This window comes from Sparus aurata, chromosome 23 (genome assembly GCF_900880675.1).
Source record: "Sparus aurata chromosome 23, fSpaAur1.1, whole genome shotgun sequence".
Lineage (NCBI taxonomy): Eukaryota > Metazoa > Chordata > Actinopteri > Spariformes > Sparidae > Sparus > Sparus aurata.
Genome location: NC_044209.1, coordinates 26,610,359 through 26,627,047, shown reverse-complemented (window position 1 = coordinate 26,627,047; position 16,689 = coordinate 26,610,359). Strand labels below are relative to the sequence as shown.

General features: G+C 37.4%; 1 protein-coding gene and 1 pseudogene across 1 annotated transcript; both read right to left on the bottom strand.

Moving 5' to 3' along the window:
- Positions 1 to 667: 667 nt before the first annotated feature.
- On the bottom strand, positions 668 to 7,120 carry LOC115575643 (uncharacterized). Its single transcript, XM_030407859.1, has 5 exons — positions 7,056 to 7,120; positions 5,480 to 5,545; positions 3,668 to 4,264; positions 2,842 to 2,973; positions 668 to 1,680 (listed from the first exon to the last, which is right to left on the bottom strand). Exons 1-5 carry the CDS (start codon positions 7,118 to 7,120, stop codon positions 765 to 767), a joined length of 1,776 nt encoding a protein of 591 aa, XP_030263719.1. The 3' UTR covers positions 668 to 764.
- A 173-nt stretch (positions 7,121 to 7,293) lies between these two features.
- Positions 7,294 to 15,636, bottom strand: LOC115575642 (uncharacterized; annotated as a pseudogene).
- Between the last annotated feature and the right edge of the window lie 1,053 nt (positions 15,637 to 16,689).

Genomic DNA, 16,689 nt, shown 5'->3' with positions numbered 1-16,689 from the left:
TGATTTATTTATGTTAATACATCTTTTTAATCTCAACAGAGATACAGAACAGAGTAAGGTATGTGTTAAAATGGGTGATACAGACAATGAGGCAAGATTATATTGTACATTTAAAGAACTTCAACAATAGAACTATTCAAAAATAAATCTAAACAGGTACACTGTTCCCTCCTATAAAATGTATAGTTATAGAAAACAATAATTAAACATTTAACCCAGTTGCTCATATGAATTGACGTCATGTATATCTTGAGATCAGTAATCAAAATATGTACGAGTGGCTACAAATGGCAGCTCTTAGCTTATCAGCAAACATATTAATATCTATTTTCACATACAATGTTAATCAGTTAAAGCATTTATTACTTAATGTAGTAAGTAATCTTAATTGAAGAAAGTTACATTTTAAAAACACACATTCTGACGAAATAATTATCTAAAAAATTAAAGTGAAATTGTTAACGTCATAAAAATCAAACCCAATAAACATACACTTGAATCATTGATGTTGATCATCAATTTATATAAAGTGGATCTAAACACTGTTCATAGATTTTCAAAAAGGCACATTGTGAGTGTTGCCAAAAAAACAGGACTCACACTCAGCACTACTGCACTACACAACCTTGTGTTTTTTCTGTTGTCTTCACATCATCATAGCATCTGTTTTTGTCTTCATTCTTCTTGACCTCCTTCTCTGGATCAGATGGATTGTCCAGAACAGCATGTTCATTCTTTGATGTTGGCAGAACTTTGCACAGGGATTAATTCTTCTTGATTGCCCTCTCTGGATAAAATGTCTCATCCAGGACGGCTCGGTGTTCCTCTGATGTCTTCTGACCTTCACACAGGGAGTCATGGATCTTCTTCCATGAGTCCATCTCTGAGCTCCAAAGTGCAGCTCTGGCTCTGATGAACTGTGAGACTTCAGTCTCGCTGCCTTTGGACAGACTGTAGCTATCCTTACAGATGAAGAAAATATCCATGCCTAGGAAAAGAGCATTTAGTGCAATGAAACCTGCTCTGGCTGACTTAGAAAGGGCAAGAGTCCCTTTGACTGCCGCCCTGGGCACGTTACTTAATGCAGTACCTTCCTCCACTACTGCTCTGCCAGCTCCATTCAACAACTTCAAAGCAGATCCAGCATCAACAATGGAAGCAATACTTTTCCTGATTACCTTGACTTTTTTTAGCACTTTGTGTATTTCTGCAAGCACATCCATCTTATCTGCCTCCATTTTAGTGATTTGTTTGTGTATGACCTTCTCCAGACAACCCTGAAGACTCTGAAAATCTTTTGTGAATCTCTTGAAGACTTTGCTGGCTTTGTTTTTTTTTCTACACTTAACCTCAAGCACTATGGCGGTGGTGACAATAGTGTTTAATGCGCTGGTCACTCCCAGTGCTGCCCCACCTATTGTCAGACCTAGAGACGCTCCTGCTGTTACAGGAATTAATGCCAAACCAACAATGGAAATCACACCTCCAGCTGCCCCCACTGAGCTTCCTGTCACTCTGGAGATCTTTGCCCCCTTATTCATCCTGTCTAGTTGAACAGCCCTCTCCTCCAGGTCTGTTAGAAACTGCTGCATCCTGGGTCGTCGCTCTTTGAACTTATCGATGAAGCCAGAATGTGAAACATCCTGGAACAAGAACACCAGTCGGAAGTTCTGGTCCATCCTGACAAAGAGGGAAGACAAAATTAATCTACCAATCAATGCTTTATTAAATTATATCTGGATTGTTCAGCAACCTCTCTATTCTTTGGCCAACCAACGTTAAGAGCAGTATGGCTATAAGAAGAAAACATATGTAAAGCATTCTTCTGTCTTGGATAAAGTTCTTGACACATGATGTTAATATTTACTGTCCTTCGATAACAGTTTAATAAAAATCAGTCTGTGAAGGTGTTCCCTCTGTTTTCTGTATTCTTACATTCTGTCACTCTACACATGTCACAACCTTATTGTTTTCCTTGTTGAACTGAAGTAATTTGTACCCAAAGTCAGTGTTTGCACTATAGACCTCATGGATGTATCACCAAGGGAACAGGTTTGTGCTAATTAATAACTGGGCTGACATATATGTTAGTGGATGAATAGTCAAAGTGGTTCCATCTACCAATAATTCTTCTTAACAGCATATTTCACCAAATGTATTCAAAATGTTCCCTTTCAATGTATTTTGTTTTGTAATGTAATAATGTAGAATTAGTTAACACTGGTCAGATGGCAGTTTACAGTAGTGGTCAATCAGTGTATAATTATTAATAATAATACATTTATTTTATATAGCGCTCTTTCAGGATACACTTAGACACTTTTCAGGTTAAAAGGAGAATAAAAAAACAACACACAAAAATACAATTAGAGACGAGTTATACATTAAAAGCAGTTTCAAAAAAGGTGAGTTTTGGTGAGTGTTTTGAAGGTAGTTAGGTCTGTACAGTCTCTGAAGTGTTTGGGTTCCAGAGGGAGGGGGCAGCTACTGAGAAGGCCCTGTCATGTATGTGTATGTGTATAAACATATAAAACATATGATATAATATATTACCCAAAATGAACATACATGGATCATATTTATGGATAATACTCACCTGATTTTGTGAAGCTGATTAATGTGATCAAGCATCCTTTGTATTGTATCTTCAGACAAATCCACATCAAGGTTCACCACAGTTTCTGTAGCTGTTCTCTGGAAACGTGGGCTAAAAAGGAACAATCATTTTTAATACCTTGTATGTTAACCACCTAAGCGCAGAGTTATGGCCATATAATATTATTTATATAAATAAATATAATATCATATGGCCCAAATTAACCAAGCAGAGGTAATACTTACCTTAATTCAAAATGCTGATTAATGTGACAAACAATTCTTTGTATGTCATCTTCAGCCAGATTCCCTCCGAGGTCTGCCAGATGTTTTTTAGTCATCTGGAGGCGCTGACTGAAATGCAAACAATTAAAGCTGCTGAGAGCACATCTTTAAAAATAAAAACAAGCTCTATATTCCAACAGTAATCACTGTAATGGAGTGTTTGGTCAGTAACACATTTCTCTACTCCCCCTGCTCATGTAGTAAAAGACAAAAGAGGGGATTGCAAATGTAAAACGGACAGGAAGTTAGCTGCACAGCACAGCTCGCAGCAGCTTTAATGATTATTTTAATTATTTTATAATATCTAATTATTAATAATAATTGCTGGTAAGTAAAGCATGTTTGACTATTCAACTTGCATTTCTTTTAAGTTGTTGTGCGTTTTAGCTAACTACCTCTCTGTTTTGGAGTTAGCAATCCACTTCCTCCTCTACATCACCACATGTACGCACAGCAGTGATCATCATACACAGCAACAAACAGGAACGAACATCCTGCTCTTTATGTGTTCACCAGCAGATGAGACCGCCTCTTTGTGGAGTTTTCTGACCTGATTGGATAAAGTTGGCAGAGATACCAGAACGTTTATTATTCTCTTTTAGTGCATGGGACATGGATTACTGACCAAACAGTCAAACAGATTACTGATGGAATATAGAGCGATGTTAACACTTATACATTTTGACCTTTAATTAATGATTTTCTGGTTTTAAGTAATTAATTATCATTTCAGATTCATATCTAAAAGCTCGAGAGCATGGTGTGCAAATAACAAAAAATATAAGACCTTTTCTCCAAATCCTCACAGATCATCCGGGTGGTCTCTATGTAATTGTGCAGCTGGTCTGACAGCACTTCCACAATCTGAAGTTTGGGGAGGAAGAAGTCACTTGCATCTCTTTTAAACTCGAGGAGGAGAGGGCAGATTAGTCGTGCAGCGATGATGACAACCTGAACATGTTCAAGGCTGATCCCTTTGGGCAGGTGTATCACCTGGTTCTCCTCCATGAACACATGAAGTGAGGTGACCGCCAGCTTCTCCACTGCCTCCAGGAAGTGGTCGAGCTTCTTCAGACCTTTTAGAATGACCTCCAACACAGCAGCCAGCTCCCTCTGCAGCTCTGCACGCCTGCTGTCGTCATACTCAGAGGTCACTGTGTTCTTTACATATTCCCACATACCTTTCTTTTTGCTTTTGGACTGCGTAACATGGCTAAAGCTCAGTTCAACTTTGTCAGCTTTGTCTTTGATTTCCTCCAGCTTGCTCAAGTCTTTCGTCCTTACATCCTTCCATGACGAGATCCCCTCACAGAATCCTCTCACTGTGTTAATGTAGGTGAGGGTACCTGTGGTGTATCGGCACAAAGCCTCCTGTAGTTCCTGTCTGTAAGACAAGACAACATTACCTCTAGATTAATCTTTGTCATGTTTGACATGTGAAAACAAACTAAATGACCCATTGATCAGTCTTCATAGAGTTCTCAAAACTGATTAAAACTGAAAAATTAATCGCCTATCCAAAAAGAAAAAATAACAGATGGTATACAAAGAAGGAAATTTCAGATTTTTTTTGCTTGATCTTGCAATGTGTTATCAACCACTCAAGGTCAGACAAAATTCCACCAATGATCCTGCTCAATATGTTTACATGCATGAAATGTACAGGATTGATTCTATTAGCAGATGCATTATAAAATCAAGATACTGACTTTCAAACATCAAATGATTTATTGATGCGGCTCATCTGAACTTTCAAATTTTACTCAAAGGAATGGAACAAACTTCTAAAATTATTTCTAAAATCCAGAAATCAGTTTTCTTTGTTGAATTCCGCTAATAACAGCAGTTTTATGTATCACGTTTTCAAGGACAGTGGAAAGGCTCTTGGTAAGTTATGAGAAGGCTCCTATAAGGTCATCAGCTTTAACCACACTTGTTTCCAGGCAGTGGTTTAGGAGTTGTGTCTAGGCCTGTCTCCTCACAGACAGCTGCGTATATGTCTCAACGAAAAGATATGATCTTCTTTGTTGAGTTCATCAATAACTGCAGGTGATCTGAAGTTTACTTTCTGAACATTTAGAGTCATCAATGTTTTTATTTCTAAAACTACAGAAAACGTATAAAGCCGTGCTTATATTTTTGGCTTTGCTGTGAAAGAACTCTTTAGTCTGGAAAACAACAGCATGAATATTTTTTACCTTTTCCCCGACATCTGCTCGTCTTCACTTGGTACGCTGCCTACATCTCCTTGCTAGTTAACTTGTTATCAGCTGTGGAAAAAAAAGGAATAAAGGTCAAGATTTTAAAATGTTTTCAGACTTTAAGCACAGATACCTGTGTGTAGCATTAACAAAAACAAACTTTTGTGGAAACCTTCAACCTTTTTATGTTTCCCCTGACTTGTTCTGTCCTGTTATAATAAATTGCCTGATTAGGGAAAGAGATGATGTGACTCTTTATGTTATGGATTCATTTCTCATTTCTCCTTTCTAATGTCAGAGCCTCTAGTTCCTGTAGAACTAGACATAAGGTCTGTAGATTTTACACATTAATAATTAAAATACAAAAACAAAAACACAAAGAACACCCATAACTTTACCTTTGCTGTTTGTCTCCACTTGGCACACTGTCAATGACTCCCTGTGGCTCTACTGTAGGCTGATAGCTGTGGAGGCAAAAGGAAAGTAAGTTAAGATTCAAAGTTTTTCATCCTTTAACATTTTTCATTTGTTGACGTATCCGACAATAAGATAGTGAGACAAAATACTCTTTGTAGTAAAGAAGCAAACTGTATTTAAACATATCACTTGATGCCTGCAAGTCAAATACGTAAAACCAGAACTTACCGTTACGCTCTGCACTACAGCAGTCCTTCTTCTCCTGTGCATTGTACAGCCAATGGCTTTTTATGTAAGACCACTGATATGAAAATGAAAGCAATGTAGAGGATTCTATTGTTTAAGCACGTAAAGTATTGGCCATCAGTCTTTTTTAGTCCTTCAAACTGAAAATGGAACTCAGCATATTCCAAGAAAGGCATTTCTTTATAGCTGGTGTCAGTCTGACTCTTTTTCATGTACTTGTTGCATCTGTGCTGTTGTGGAATAAATAAAGTCTATATAATATAATATAATCGATTACTTTATCATATGGGAAGATATCAGCTGTAAAGCAGATGTTAGCTCCTGGAACAACAGCTGTGGAATTAAATGTATTTTGCTTCATCTGTTTTATAGGAAGCTCAGACAGCATATGTAATCCAGGGATCATGTGACTGGTTTGATTATTGTTGACGTTAAGACATCTGATCTGATACATATTATATGCCTACAGACCTTTAAATTAGTGACTGGAGTGAGTGTATCATCATAACTAGAAACAGACGGCCCCCCTCACATAAAGAGATATCAAAGAAAGTGGTTCTATTTGTCAAACACATTTTAAAATAAATCAGGCACTGCTACAGGTGTAATCATCATTCAGTCAACCTTATATATGTATGTATAAAGTTTATAAATAACCACCTCTGCCACAGAGGTTATGTTGGTTGGTCTGTCTGCAATATTACACAAAAACTACTGAATGAATTTCCACTCAGCTTGGAAAGAAAATGAGGTCCAACAGAATAGACCCCATTACCTTTTTGTTTGGATCCGGACGAAGGGATGGATCTGACAGTTTCACTGTCTTTAACACTGCCAGCATGTGTTTTTCAACACTTTTAGTTAGTTTCTCAAAGAATAATACATGGATCTTGATGAACAATCAAATATTTAGGTGGCTGGTCTCGCTGAGTAAGTAATAAAAGTCCGGCCTTGGTTGTGGCAAACGCTCTACGTGACATTCTATGTTTAATTCAGTCAGTCAGTCAGTCAGTCAGGAGACTCTGGTGATATCATCTGTTCTCTTTTTCTTATGGGTTTGGTAGTCCTTTTTCAGCAGCCTTAGTTTCCTTATATGAAACTGGTAGAAAGTGGTTCTAATTGTCAAACACATTTTAAAATAAATCAGGCACTGCTACAGGTGTAATCATCATTCAGTCAACTTTATGTATGTATAAAGTTTGTAAATAAGTACCTCTGCCACAGAGGTTATGTTGGTCGGTTTATCTGCAATATTACCAAAAAACTACTGAATGAATTTCTGCTCAATTTGAATAGAAGATGAGGTCCAACCAAATAGACCCCATTCCCTTTTGGTGTGGATCCGGATGAAGGGAGGGATCAGACAGTTTCACCATCTTTAACACTGCCAGCATGTGTTTTTCAACACTTTTGTTAGTTTCTCAGGGAATAGTACACAGATCTTGAACAATCAAGTATTTAGCTGGCTGTTCTCTCTGAGTGAGTAAAAAGGGGAATGTCAGGCCTTAGAATGTCACACTCTACGTGTCTATGTTGGATTTTTTTTTTTTTACTCAAAGGACATGACACTTATCACTTTGCATGATTTTGAAATGACTTCCATCTCACTTGCCTCCATTTTAGTGATTTGTTTACTGATGACCTCCTCCAGACAACCCTGGAGAATCTGCACATTCTTCATGAAGCTCTCGAAGACTTTACTGGATTTGTTTTTTTGTTTACGGTTTACTCCAAACTCTGTGGCGGTGGTGACAATAGTGTTTAAGGCGCTGATCCCTTACAGTGATGCCCCACCTATTGTCAGACCGAGAGACACTCCTGCTGTTGCAGGAATTAATGCCAAACCAAAAATCGAAATCACACCTCCAGATGCCACACTGGAGATCTTTGCCCCCTTACTCATACTCTAGTTGAACAGCGACCTCCTCCAGCTCTGTTAGAAACTGCAGCATTCTGGGTTGTCGCTCTTTGAACTTATCGATGAAGCCAGAACATGAAACATCCGGAAACAAGTACACCAGTCCGAAGTTCTGGTCCATCCTGATGAAGAGGAAAGACACAATTAATCTACCAATCAATGCTTTATTAAATTATATTCTGGATTGCTCAGCAACCCCTCAGTTCTTTGACCAACCAACAGTAAGAGCAGTATGGCTCTAAATAAAACGTATGTCTAATCTTATACATATTATATGCATACAGACCTTTAAATTAGCGATTAGAGTGAGTGTATTACAGTGGAGAGGGTCTTTAGAAAATAATCATACCTAGAAAATAAATACTTCCATCTAAAATGACCATTGCTGAAAATACAGAAATTGCCTTGCACTGCATTGCCGACCTGTTTCTATCGCTCTAACAAGGTGTGTGGACATTTGATAAATATGCTAACCATTGACAGTGAGCACCTTCCACCATTCCCCCACCCAGACTGAGCAGCAGTCAGTCAGTCAGGAGACTCTGGTGATATGATCTGTTCTCTTTTTCTTATGGGTTTGGTAGTCCTTTTTCAGCAGCCTTAGTTTCCTTATATGAAACTGGTAGAAAGTGGTTCTAATTGTCAAACACATTTTAAAATAAATCAGGCACTGCTACAGGTGTAATCATCATTCAGTCAACCTTATATATGTATGTATAAAGTTTGTAAATAAGTACCTGTACCACAGAGGTTATGTTGGTCGGTTTGTCTGCAATATTACACAAAAACTACTGAATGAATTTCCACTCAGCTTGGAAAGAAAATGAGGTCTAACAGAATAGACCCCATTACCTTTTTGTTTGGATCCGGACGAAGGGAGGGATCTGACAGTTTCACTGTCTTTAACACTGCCAGCATGTGTTTTTCAACACTTTTAGTTAGTTTCTCAAAAAATAATACATGGATCTTGATGAACAATCAAATATTTAGGTGGCTGGTCTCGCTGAGTAAGTAATAAAAGTCCGGCCTTGGTTGTGGCAAACGCTCTACGTGACATTCTACGTTTAATTCAGTCAGTCAGTCAGGAGACTCTGGTGATATCATCTGTTCTCTTTTTCTTATGGGTTTGGTAGTCCTTTTTCAGCAGCCTTAGTTTCCTTATATGAAACTGGTTGAAAGTGGTTCTAATTGTCAAACACATTTTAAAATAAATCAGGCACTGCTACAGGTGTAATCATCATTCAGTCAACCTTATATATGTATGCATAAAGTTTGTAAATAAGTACCTGTACCACAGAGGTTATGTTGGTCGGTTTGTCTGCAATATTACACAAAAACTACTGAATGAATTTCCACTCAGCTTGGAAAGAAAATGAGGTCCAACAGAATAGACCCCATTACCTTTTTGTTTGGATCCGGACGAAGGGAGGGATCTGACAGTTTCACTGTCTTTAACACTGCCAGCATGTGTTTTTCAACACTTTTAGTTAGTTTCTCAAAAAATAATACATGGATCTTGATGAACAATCAAATATTTAGGTGGCTGGTCTCGCTGAGTAAGTAATAAAAGTCCGGCCTTGGTTGTGGCAAACGCTCTACGTGACATTCTACGTTTAATTCAGTCAGTCAGTCAGGAGACTCTGGTGATATCATCTGTTCTCTTTTTCTTATGGGTTTGGTAGTCCTTTTTCAGCAGCCTTAGTTTCCTTATATGAAACTGGTTGAAAGTGGTTCTAATTGTCAAACACATTTTAAAATAAATCAGGCACTGCTACAGGTGTAATCATCATTCAGTCAACCTTATATATGTATGCATAAAGTTTGTAAATTAGTACCTGTACCACAGAGGTTATGTTGGTCGGTTTGTCTGCAATATTACACAAAAACTACTGAATGAATTTCCACTCAGCTTGGAAAGAAAATGAGGTCCAACAGAATAGACCCCATTACCTTTTTGTTTGGATCCGGACGAAGGGAGGGATCTGACAGTTTCACTGTCTTTAACACTGCCAGCATGTGTTTTTCAACACTTTTAGTTAGTTTCTCAAAGAACAATACATGGATCTTGATGAACAATCAAATATTTAGGTGGCTGGTCTCGCTAAGTAAGTAATAAAAGTCCGGCCTTGGTTGTGGCAAACGCTCTACGTGACATTCTACGTTTAATTCAGTCAGTCAGTCAGGAGACTCTGGTGATATCATCTGTTCTCTTTTTCTTATGGGTTTGGTAGTCCTTTTTCAGCAGCCTTAGTTTCCTTATATGAAACTGGTTGAAAGTGGTTCTAATTGTCAAACACATTTTAAAATAAATCAGGCACTGCTACAGGTGTAATCATCATTCAGTCAACTTTATATATGTATGCATAAAGTTTGTAAATAAGTACCTGTACCACAGAGGTTATGTTGGTCGGTTTGTCTGCAATATTACACAAAAACTACTGAATGAATTTCCACTCAGCTTGGAAAGAAAATGAGGTCCAACAGAATAGACCCCATTACCTTTTTGTTTGGATCCGGACGAAGGGAGGGATCTGACAGTTAGACTGTCTTTAACACTGCCAGCATGTGTTTTTCAACACTTTTAGTTAGTTTCTCAAAAAATAATACATGGATCTTGATGAACAATCAAATATTTAGATGGCTGGTCTCGCTGAGTAAGTAATAAAAGTTGGGCCTTGGTTGTGGCAAACGCTCTACGTGACATTCTACGTTTAATTCTTTTTTTTACTAAAGGTACGTGACGAGGAACTGATCCTGTGGCAACAAAATGCTGCATCTGCAAAATGACTGCTCCACTAGTAACACTGTAACTCTTCAATGAACACAGCGGTCAGTTCTTGTAAAGGCTGCCTTGGTCCTGGTAGTATAGTATAGTTTGCAGTGTGTCTGTGTATGTGACAAAAAGAAATAAACCACCTTTGTACTCAGTTTTAGTTTTGTAAAAATAAGCTCTTGAAAACTAAGTTACCCACTTTATTCCCCAGATTAATTACCTCTGTTGTGACAACTGAAAATCAGTCACTTGTCTAACGCAGATGAAAGTTGGTCAAACACATTTGACACAATATTTCTTTTTTAGAAGTTCTTTATTGCTTGCAAGCAAGAACACTTCTTGTTTGGATCTCTTTTCCCCTGTCTGAATACTTTAAGATAGTAATCCCATAGAACAGGACAGAAATACACAATTTCCATAAAGAGCTATGACTGCACTTCATTGTTCAATCCTGTGTTGTATAATGACAATAAAGCTTGATTGTGGTTGATTGGAGACTACGTATTCAGCTCTGGTATTCAGGATACACACTAGAGAATGAGGTCAGCACCATTATATGTATGAAGGTCACTATTATCCTCTTAACGTATGAAGCTGCTCATCTGAAGATAGAGGCCCTAAAACAAAAAAGAATCACAAACACAAGACATTTTACTATTACTTTTAAAATCTGTTTATTATGTTAAATGCTAATGTGTGCCCTGAGTTTAAATTCATTTGGATTTATTTACATTAATACATCTTTTTCATCTTGACAGCGATACAGAAGAGACTAAGGTATATTTTTAAATGACAGTACAGATAATTAGGCAAGATTACATTATAAATTTAAAGCACTTCAACAATAAAAAACTTCAAAGATAAATGTAAACAGGTACACAGTTCCCTCCTATGAAATGTACAGTTATGTAAGAAAATTAAACATTTAACCCAGTTGCTGGTATGAATTGACAAATTGACGTCATGTATATCTTCAGATCAGTAATCACATTATTTATGCCAAGTGGCTACAAATTGCAGCTCTTAGCTTAACAGCAAACATTAATATTCATTTTCACATACAATGTTTCTCTAAAGCATGTATTACTAAATGTCATGTGCACATACTAAAGTAATCTTAACTGAAAAAAGTTACATTATATGGCTGGACTTTGGACTTGTGCAAGTTAATGACTGTTGGCTTAATTCTTTATAGGTCTATATCTGAAATACTGCCAGCTGGAGTGAAGTTTAGCCATGTTAGCGGCACAACATTTTGTTCATGGTCCTCAGAGCAATATTTCAGTATCTATTTGATGGATTAACACATCATTTTATCATCAGCTGGATGAAGAGGAAAGAGAAAATTATCCACAAAATCTAAAGTTTTTATATCAACAATTTTATTGAATTATATGGGATATGAAAAGGAGTCAGAGCAAGCCCCCTCATTTATTTGACCAAACAATATCACAGCTCTGTAATTGTTAGTATGGCTTTAAGAAAAACAATGGTCAACATATTAGTATCCCCGAAACAGTATCTCTTTTGCCCTGGATTACAAAGTATGTGCTCATGTATTCTGTGTATACAACAGATTTATACTATTTTTCATCTCCAAGGTTAAAAAAATATGTACATTCTTTATTTTTTTTAATTGTTGGCTTTATATGTGACAGGAAACAAGCTGTGTCTACAGTAGATCATAGCTCCTTCTCATGACGATCAGTTGGGATCTAGTGTTGTTCCTTAACTTTTGAATATTCTTTGTGGATTGTGCATATTGCTAAACATGTTGTGGTTTAAGGAAAAATACATCGAGGACCCAAATGGAAAACACCAGGACGAGGTAGGATAAAGAATAAAAGCCAAACTTTATTAACAAAATAGCTGAAATAATTGAAAAACAAGAATTCAACAAAAACCAAGAAGTGCAAAATGCTAAAATCACGACGTACTACTCAGTAAAACATGAGGGACAAATGACTAGGAACATACCATAGGGTGACATAGGAAAACACCAGAACGGGATGTCAGGGGGAACACGGGGGACTAGGGAAGATGAATTCATGAACTTCTCCCCAGCTTGGTCGTTTACAGGACCCTCCTCTCAGTCATACAACAGGCTCTCAAACACTCCTTGAGGTCATCAAAGAAGAACTGTTAATGTCCTTTCAAGGCCAGAAGTCACAGGATGGTGTGAACTCAGAAACTCAGCCACATGGAATGTGTATTAACTGTAGATGTGACTAAGTATGCGATATCCTGTGTGTTATATCATTAAACAGCACAGAGCAGCATAAGTAAAGCATGAATTGTCACAAACTTTCTAACTCATATAGAAAGAAATCAAAGTAAGTAAAACTTTAGGCTAGAACAGGTAAAGTAGGGAAGGAGTCCAAAAAACCCTGTGATTCATCTTGTACCAGCTGCACCCAGGAAAGCAGCAATACTGTGCACAGGGGATTTAACTGAGCAAATAGATAAGAGCCTCCCATTGGAAGGAGTGGACGGCACATTATTAAAACCATTATTAAAAGTGGTGAACCATCGTATCCAAGAAAGAAATGTGGTCAGAAAAAAGAAGAGAACCACTTATCAGTGAGGCTGATTGAAAAAAAAAGGCCATGTGGTCTGATGAGTCCAGATTTACAATATTCCAGAATTATGGGCACATCAGGGTGAGAAGAGAGGTGGATGAAATGATGGTCCCATCATGCCTGGTGCCTACTGTACAATCCTGTGGGGGCAGTGCTATGATCTGGAGTTGCTTCAGTTGGTAAGGTCTAGATTCTGCAATGTTATTTGCCTTAGCAATGAGGTCAGCTCACTACCTCAATATACTGAATGACCAGGTTTTTCCATCAGTGTGTGTTTTCTTCCCTAATGGCACGGGCATATTCAAAGATGCCAATTCCACGATTTATTGGGCTCAAATTGTGAAAGAGTGGCTCAGGAAGCATGAGACCATAGACATATATACATAGACGCCTCATTGAGCGCTGGACCGTACATCGACAACGCCGCCATATTGGAGGAGGCAGCTCAGCCCGTGAACTAATATGAGTCAATGAAGTGAACTTTATAAAGCTCCTTCTACATAGTGCAATAAGTTAATGCCTCTCATTTACACATTCACACACGTACGGATATATTCAGGAAACAGATACAATAGGTACAGACCTGCGGACCTGATCAGTGTACAGGTCGGCACCAAACCACAATATGTATTTTTATAATGTTTTTAAGAGTGTTTATAGCTGCTAATGTATGTAACGCTGTTACTGTGATGATGCATGACAGTTAAATATTTAATCTGTGTCTATAATAACCAGATCCTGACATGTAAATGTGACATCTTTCTACCATACTGTCAACTTGTTTCATTAAATTTAAGTTTAAATAACTGACTTCATAATATATGTATCAGAATCAGAAATACTTCATTGATGACCGACGAGAAACTGCAGCGTTACAGATGCTCCCATTCAAAGTCAAGAATATGCAGAAAAATAGTACTACTACTACTACTAATATTAATGTTAATAATAATAATAATAATAATAATAATAATAATTAAAACTATACATGGTGCATATTTATAATAGTAGCCTCCTTCAACTTTACTCTTTTTTTACTATAATTAAATGTTATTTTATACAATATCATCATGTTCTTTCATGGATTATATCTCTATTCTGCTGAAAAAAAGAAAGCATCTCACTGCTGCTGCAGTTTCTTATCTTGATTTGCAGACTTTGTTAATTTTTTGTCGCCTTGATTGTTATTATTAATACTTAGATCATCAAAAATCACTGTATTTATAAAAACAACATTGGTGCTTTTTATTCACACAGATGTCTCATTTACATGTCAAAGTCTGGTTTTTATGGAAGGATTCAACATATAACTGTCTTGTATCATCACAGTAACAGCGTTACATACATCAGCAGCTGTAAACACTCATAAAAACATTATAAAATCCATCCTGTGGTTTGGTGCCGACCTGTATATAAGAAGTAGTTCATGTTTATAATCATCAGAGAACGTTACAGATGTTGTTTTTGGTTCCTCACCGTTTCCTGAATATATCCGTATGTATGTGAATGTGTAAATGAGAGGCATTAACTTATAGCACTTTTTAGAAGGAGCTTAATAAAGCTCACTCCATTTACTTGTATTAGATCACGGGGCGGATCTGCCTCCTCCAATATGGCTGTGACGTTGACGTATCGCAGCAGCGGGCCAACCCGCTCAATAAGGCGTCTATGTATATATGTCTATGCATGAGACATCATTTTCACACATGGATCTTAACGAATGTCCCATTCTGCCCCCCCCCCCCCCCCCCCAAAATATGAATTAATAATACTTACCTGATTTTGTGAAGCTGATTAATGTGATCAAGCATCCTTGGTATTTCATCTTCAGACAAATCCACATCAAGGTCCACCACAGTTTGTGTAGCTCTTTTCTGGAAATGTAGTCTAAAAAGGGAACAGATGTTTTAATATCTTGTATGTACAGCACATTGGCATTTTCTACTTTAATCATTTGAAATATACTTGCTTTGAATAATAATTTCCCCTGTGTTTCTGTTATATCAGACTTATTTGAATAAAAGTTTAAGACCATTGTCTGCAAATAACAGTAAGACATAAATACCTTTTCTCCAAATCCTCACAGATTATCCGGGTGGTCTTCATGTATTCGTCCAGCTTGTACGACAGCACTTCCACATTCTGAAGTTTGGGGAGGAAGAAGACACTTGCATCTCTTTTAAACTCGAGGAGGAGAGGACAGATTTGTCGTGCAGCGATGATGACATCCTGAACATGTTTAAGGCTGATCCCTCCTGGCAGGTGTAACACCTGGTTCTCCTCCATGAACACATGAAGTGAGGTGACCGCCAGCTTCTCCACTGCCTCCAGGAAGTGGTCGAGCTTCTTCAGACCTTCCAGAGTGTCTGCAAGTACAGCAGCCAGCAGCTCCTCACGGCTGCTGTATGTGGTCTCTGACTTGGTAACATGGCTAAAGCTCAGGTCAACTTTGGCAGCTTTGTCTTTGATTTCATTCAGCTTGCTCAACTCTTTCTCCCTTGCATATTTCCATGCAGAGATCCCCTCACAGAATCCTCTCACTGTGTTAATGTCGGTGAGGGTATCTGTGGTGTAGCAGCACAAAGCCTCCTGTAGTTCCTGTCTGTAAGATAAAAACAACATTGTCTCTAGATTAATATTTGTCATGTTTGACATGTGAAAACCAACTGAATTAATCATTGATCAGTCTTCATAGAGTTTGCAAACTGATTAAAACAGAAAAATGAATCACCTTCCAAAACTGACTAATTTCTGGAACAAATTCTGATCATTCAAAGATTTAATTTGGACTGTCTGCGAGTAATGAGTCTTTAAAATATTTCTAAACCTAAGATATCAGTTAGCATTTCTGTACTGCGGATCCCTCATCTCAAAGTCTGTGGGTTTTTAAAAAATACTTTTTTAGGTCAATTGCTGAAATAAGGTCTGATGTCTCCACAGGCTTAAGATATTTACACATCATGTTCTACGACATAAAACACATTATTAAATGTCCCACAATTTTATTATAAAATGTTCACTTGTCTTAAAAATGGCAGCTGCTAACAAATGTCTAAATTAGACCACAGAGGTTGTTTGAGACATTACTTTAAATCTTGTACATTGATCAGTTTATCAAAATAATGTATCGTCATTGTGTAGAAAGAAGCTTTGTGTTGGTGACATTTAAGTCATGTGACTGCAATGTTGCCTAACATTGGCTTTTAACTTCAAGCTACAAACTATCACAAACTTGTGTTTGCCACAGAGATTATATTCTGCAATAATCCAAAATCAAATGACCTCAAATGTTGAGAGAACCAGGGCGATGCTAACTTCTGGGTTTGCCTAAAAAATACATCATCCTATATCACTCTATGTAGCTGAAAATCCCAATGAGGTTTTTGAAATTGTGGGTTTATAGTGTAACACCAGTAATCATGTAATTGAGAGATTTTTACTGTAATTATAAGATAAGGAAATTATTATTTTAAAAGTGGTCTCCCAGTAGGCTTTTTTCTTTGTTGAATACAAGGCACCTCCGCCACGGACGTGCACAGGTACGGGCTATTGTTGCCCTTAGTAGCTGAGCTGCCCCTCTGGAGAGAGTGCCTTTTATTTATTTATTTTTTTTCCTTTTGCTGTTGTATCTACAATAATACAATAAGTCCATACTTGTTAAAGTAGAAGTGTTAA

Coding starts and splice junctions, on each gene's coding strand:
- LOC115575643 (XM_030407859.1), bottom strand. CDS start 7,120: ATGGTGAAACTGTCTGATCCCTCCCTTCATCCGGATCCACACCAAAAG. Junction 4,265..5,479: donor AGTGGAGACAAACAGCAAAG/GTAAAGTTATGG, acceptor CTTGTCTTACAG/ACAGGAACTACAGGAGGCTT. Junction 1,681..2,841: donor AATCAGCATTTTGAATTAAG/GTAAGTATTACC, acceptor CCTCTTTGTCAG/GATGGACCAGAACTTCCGAC.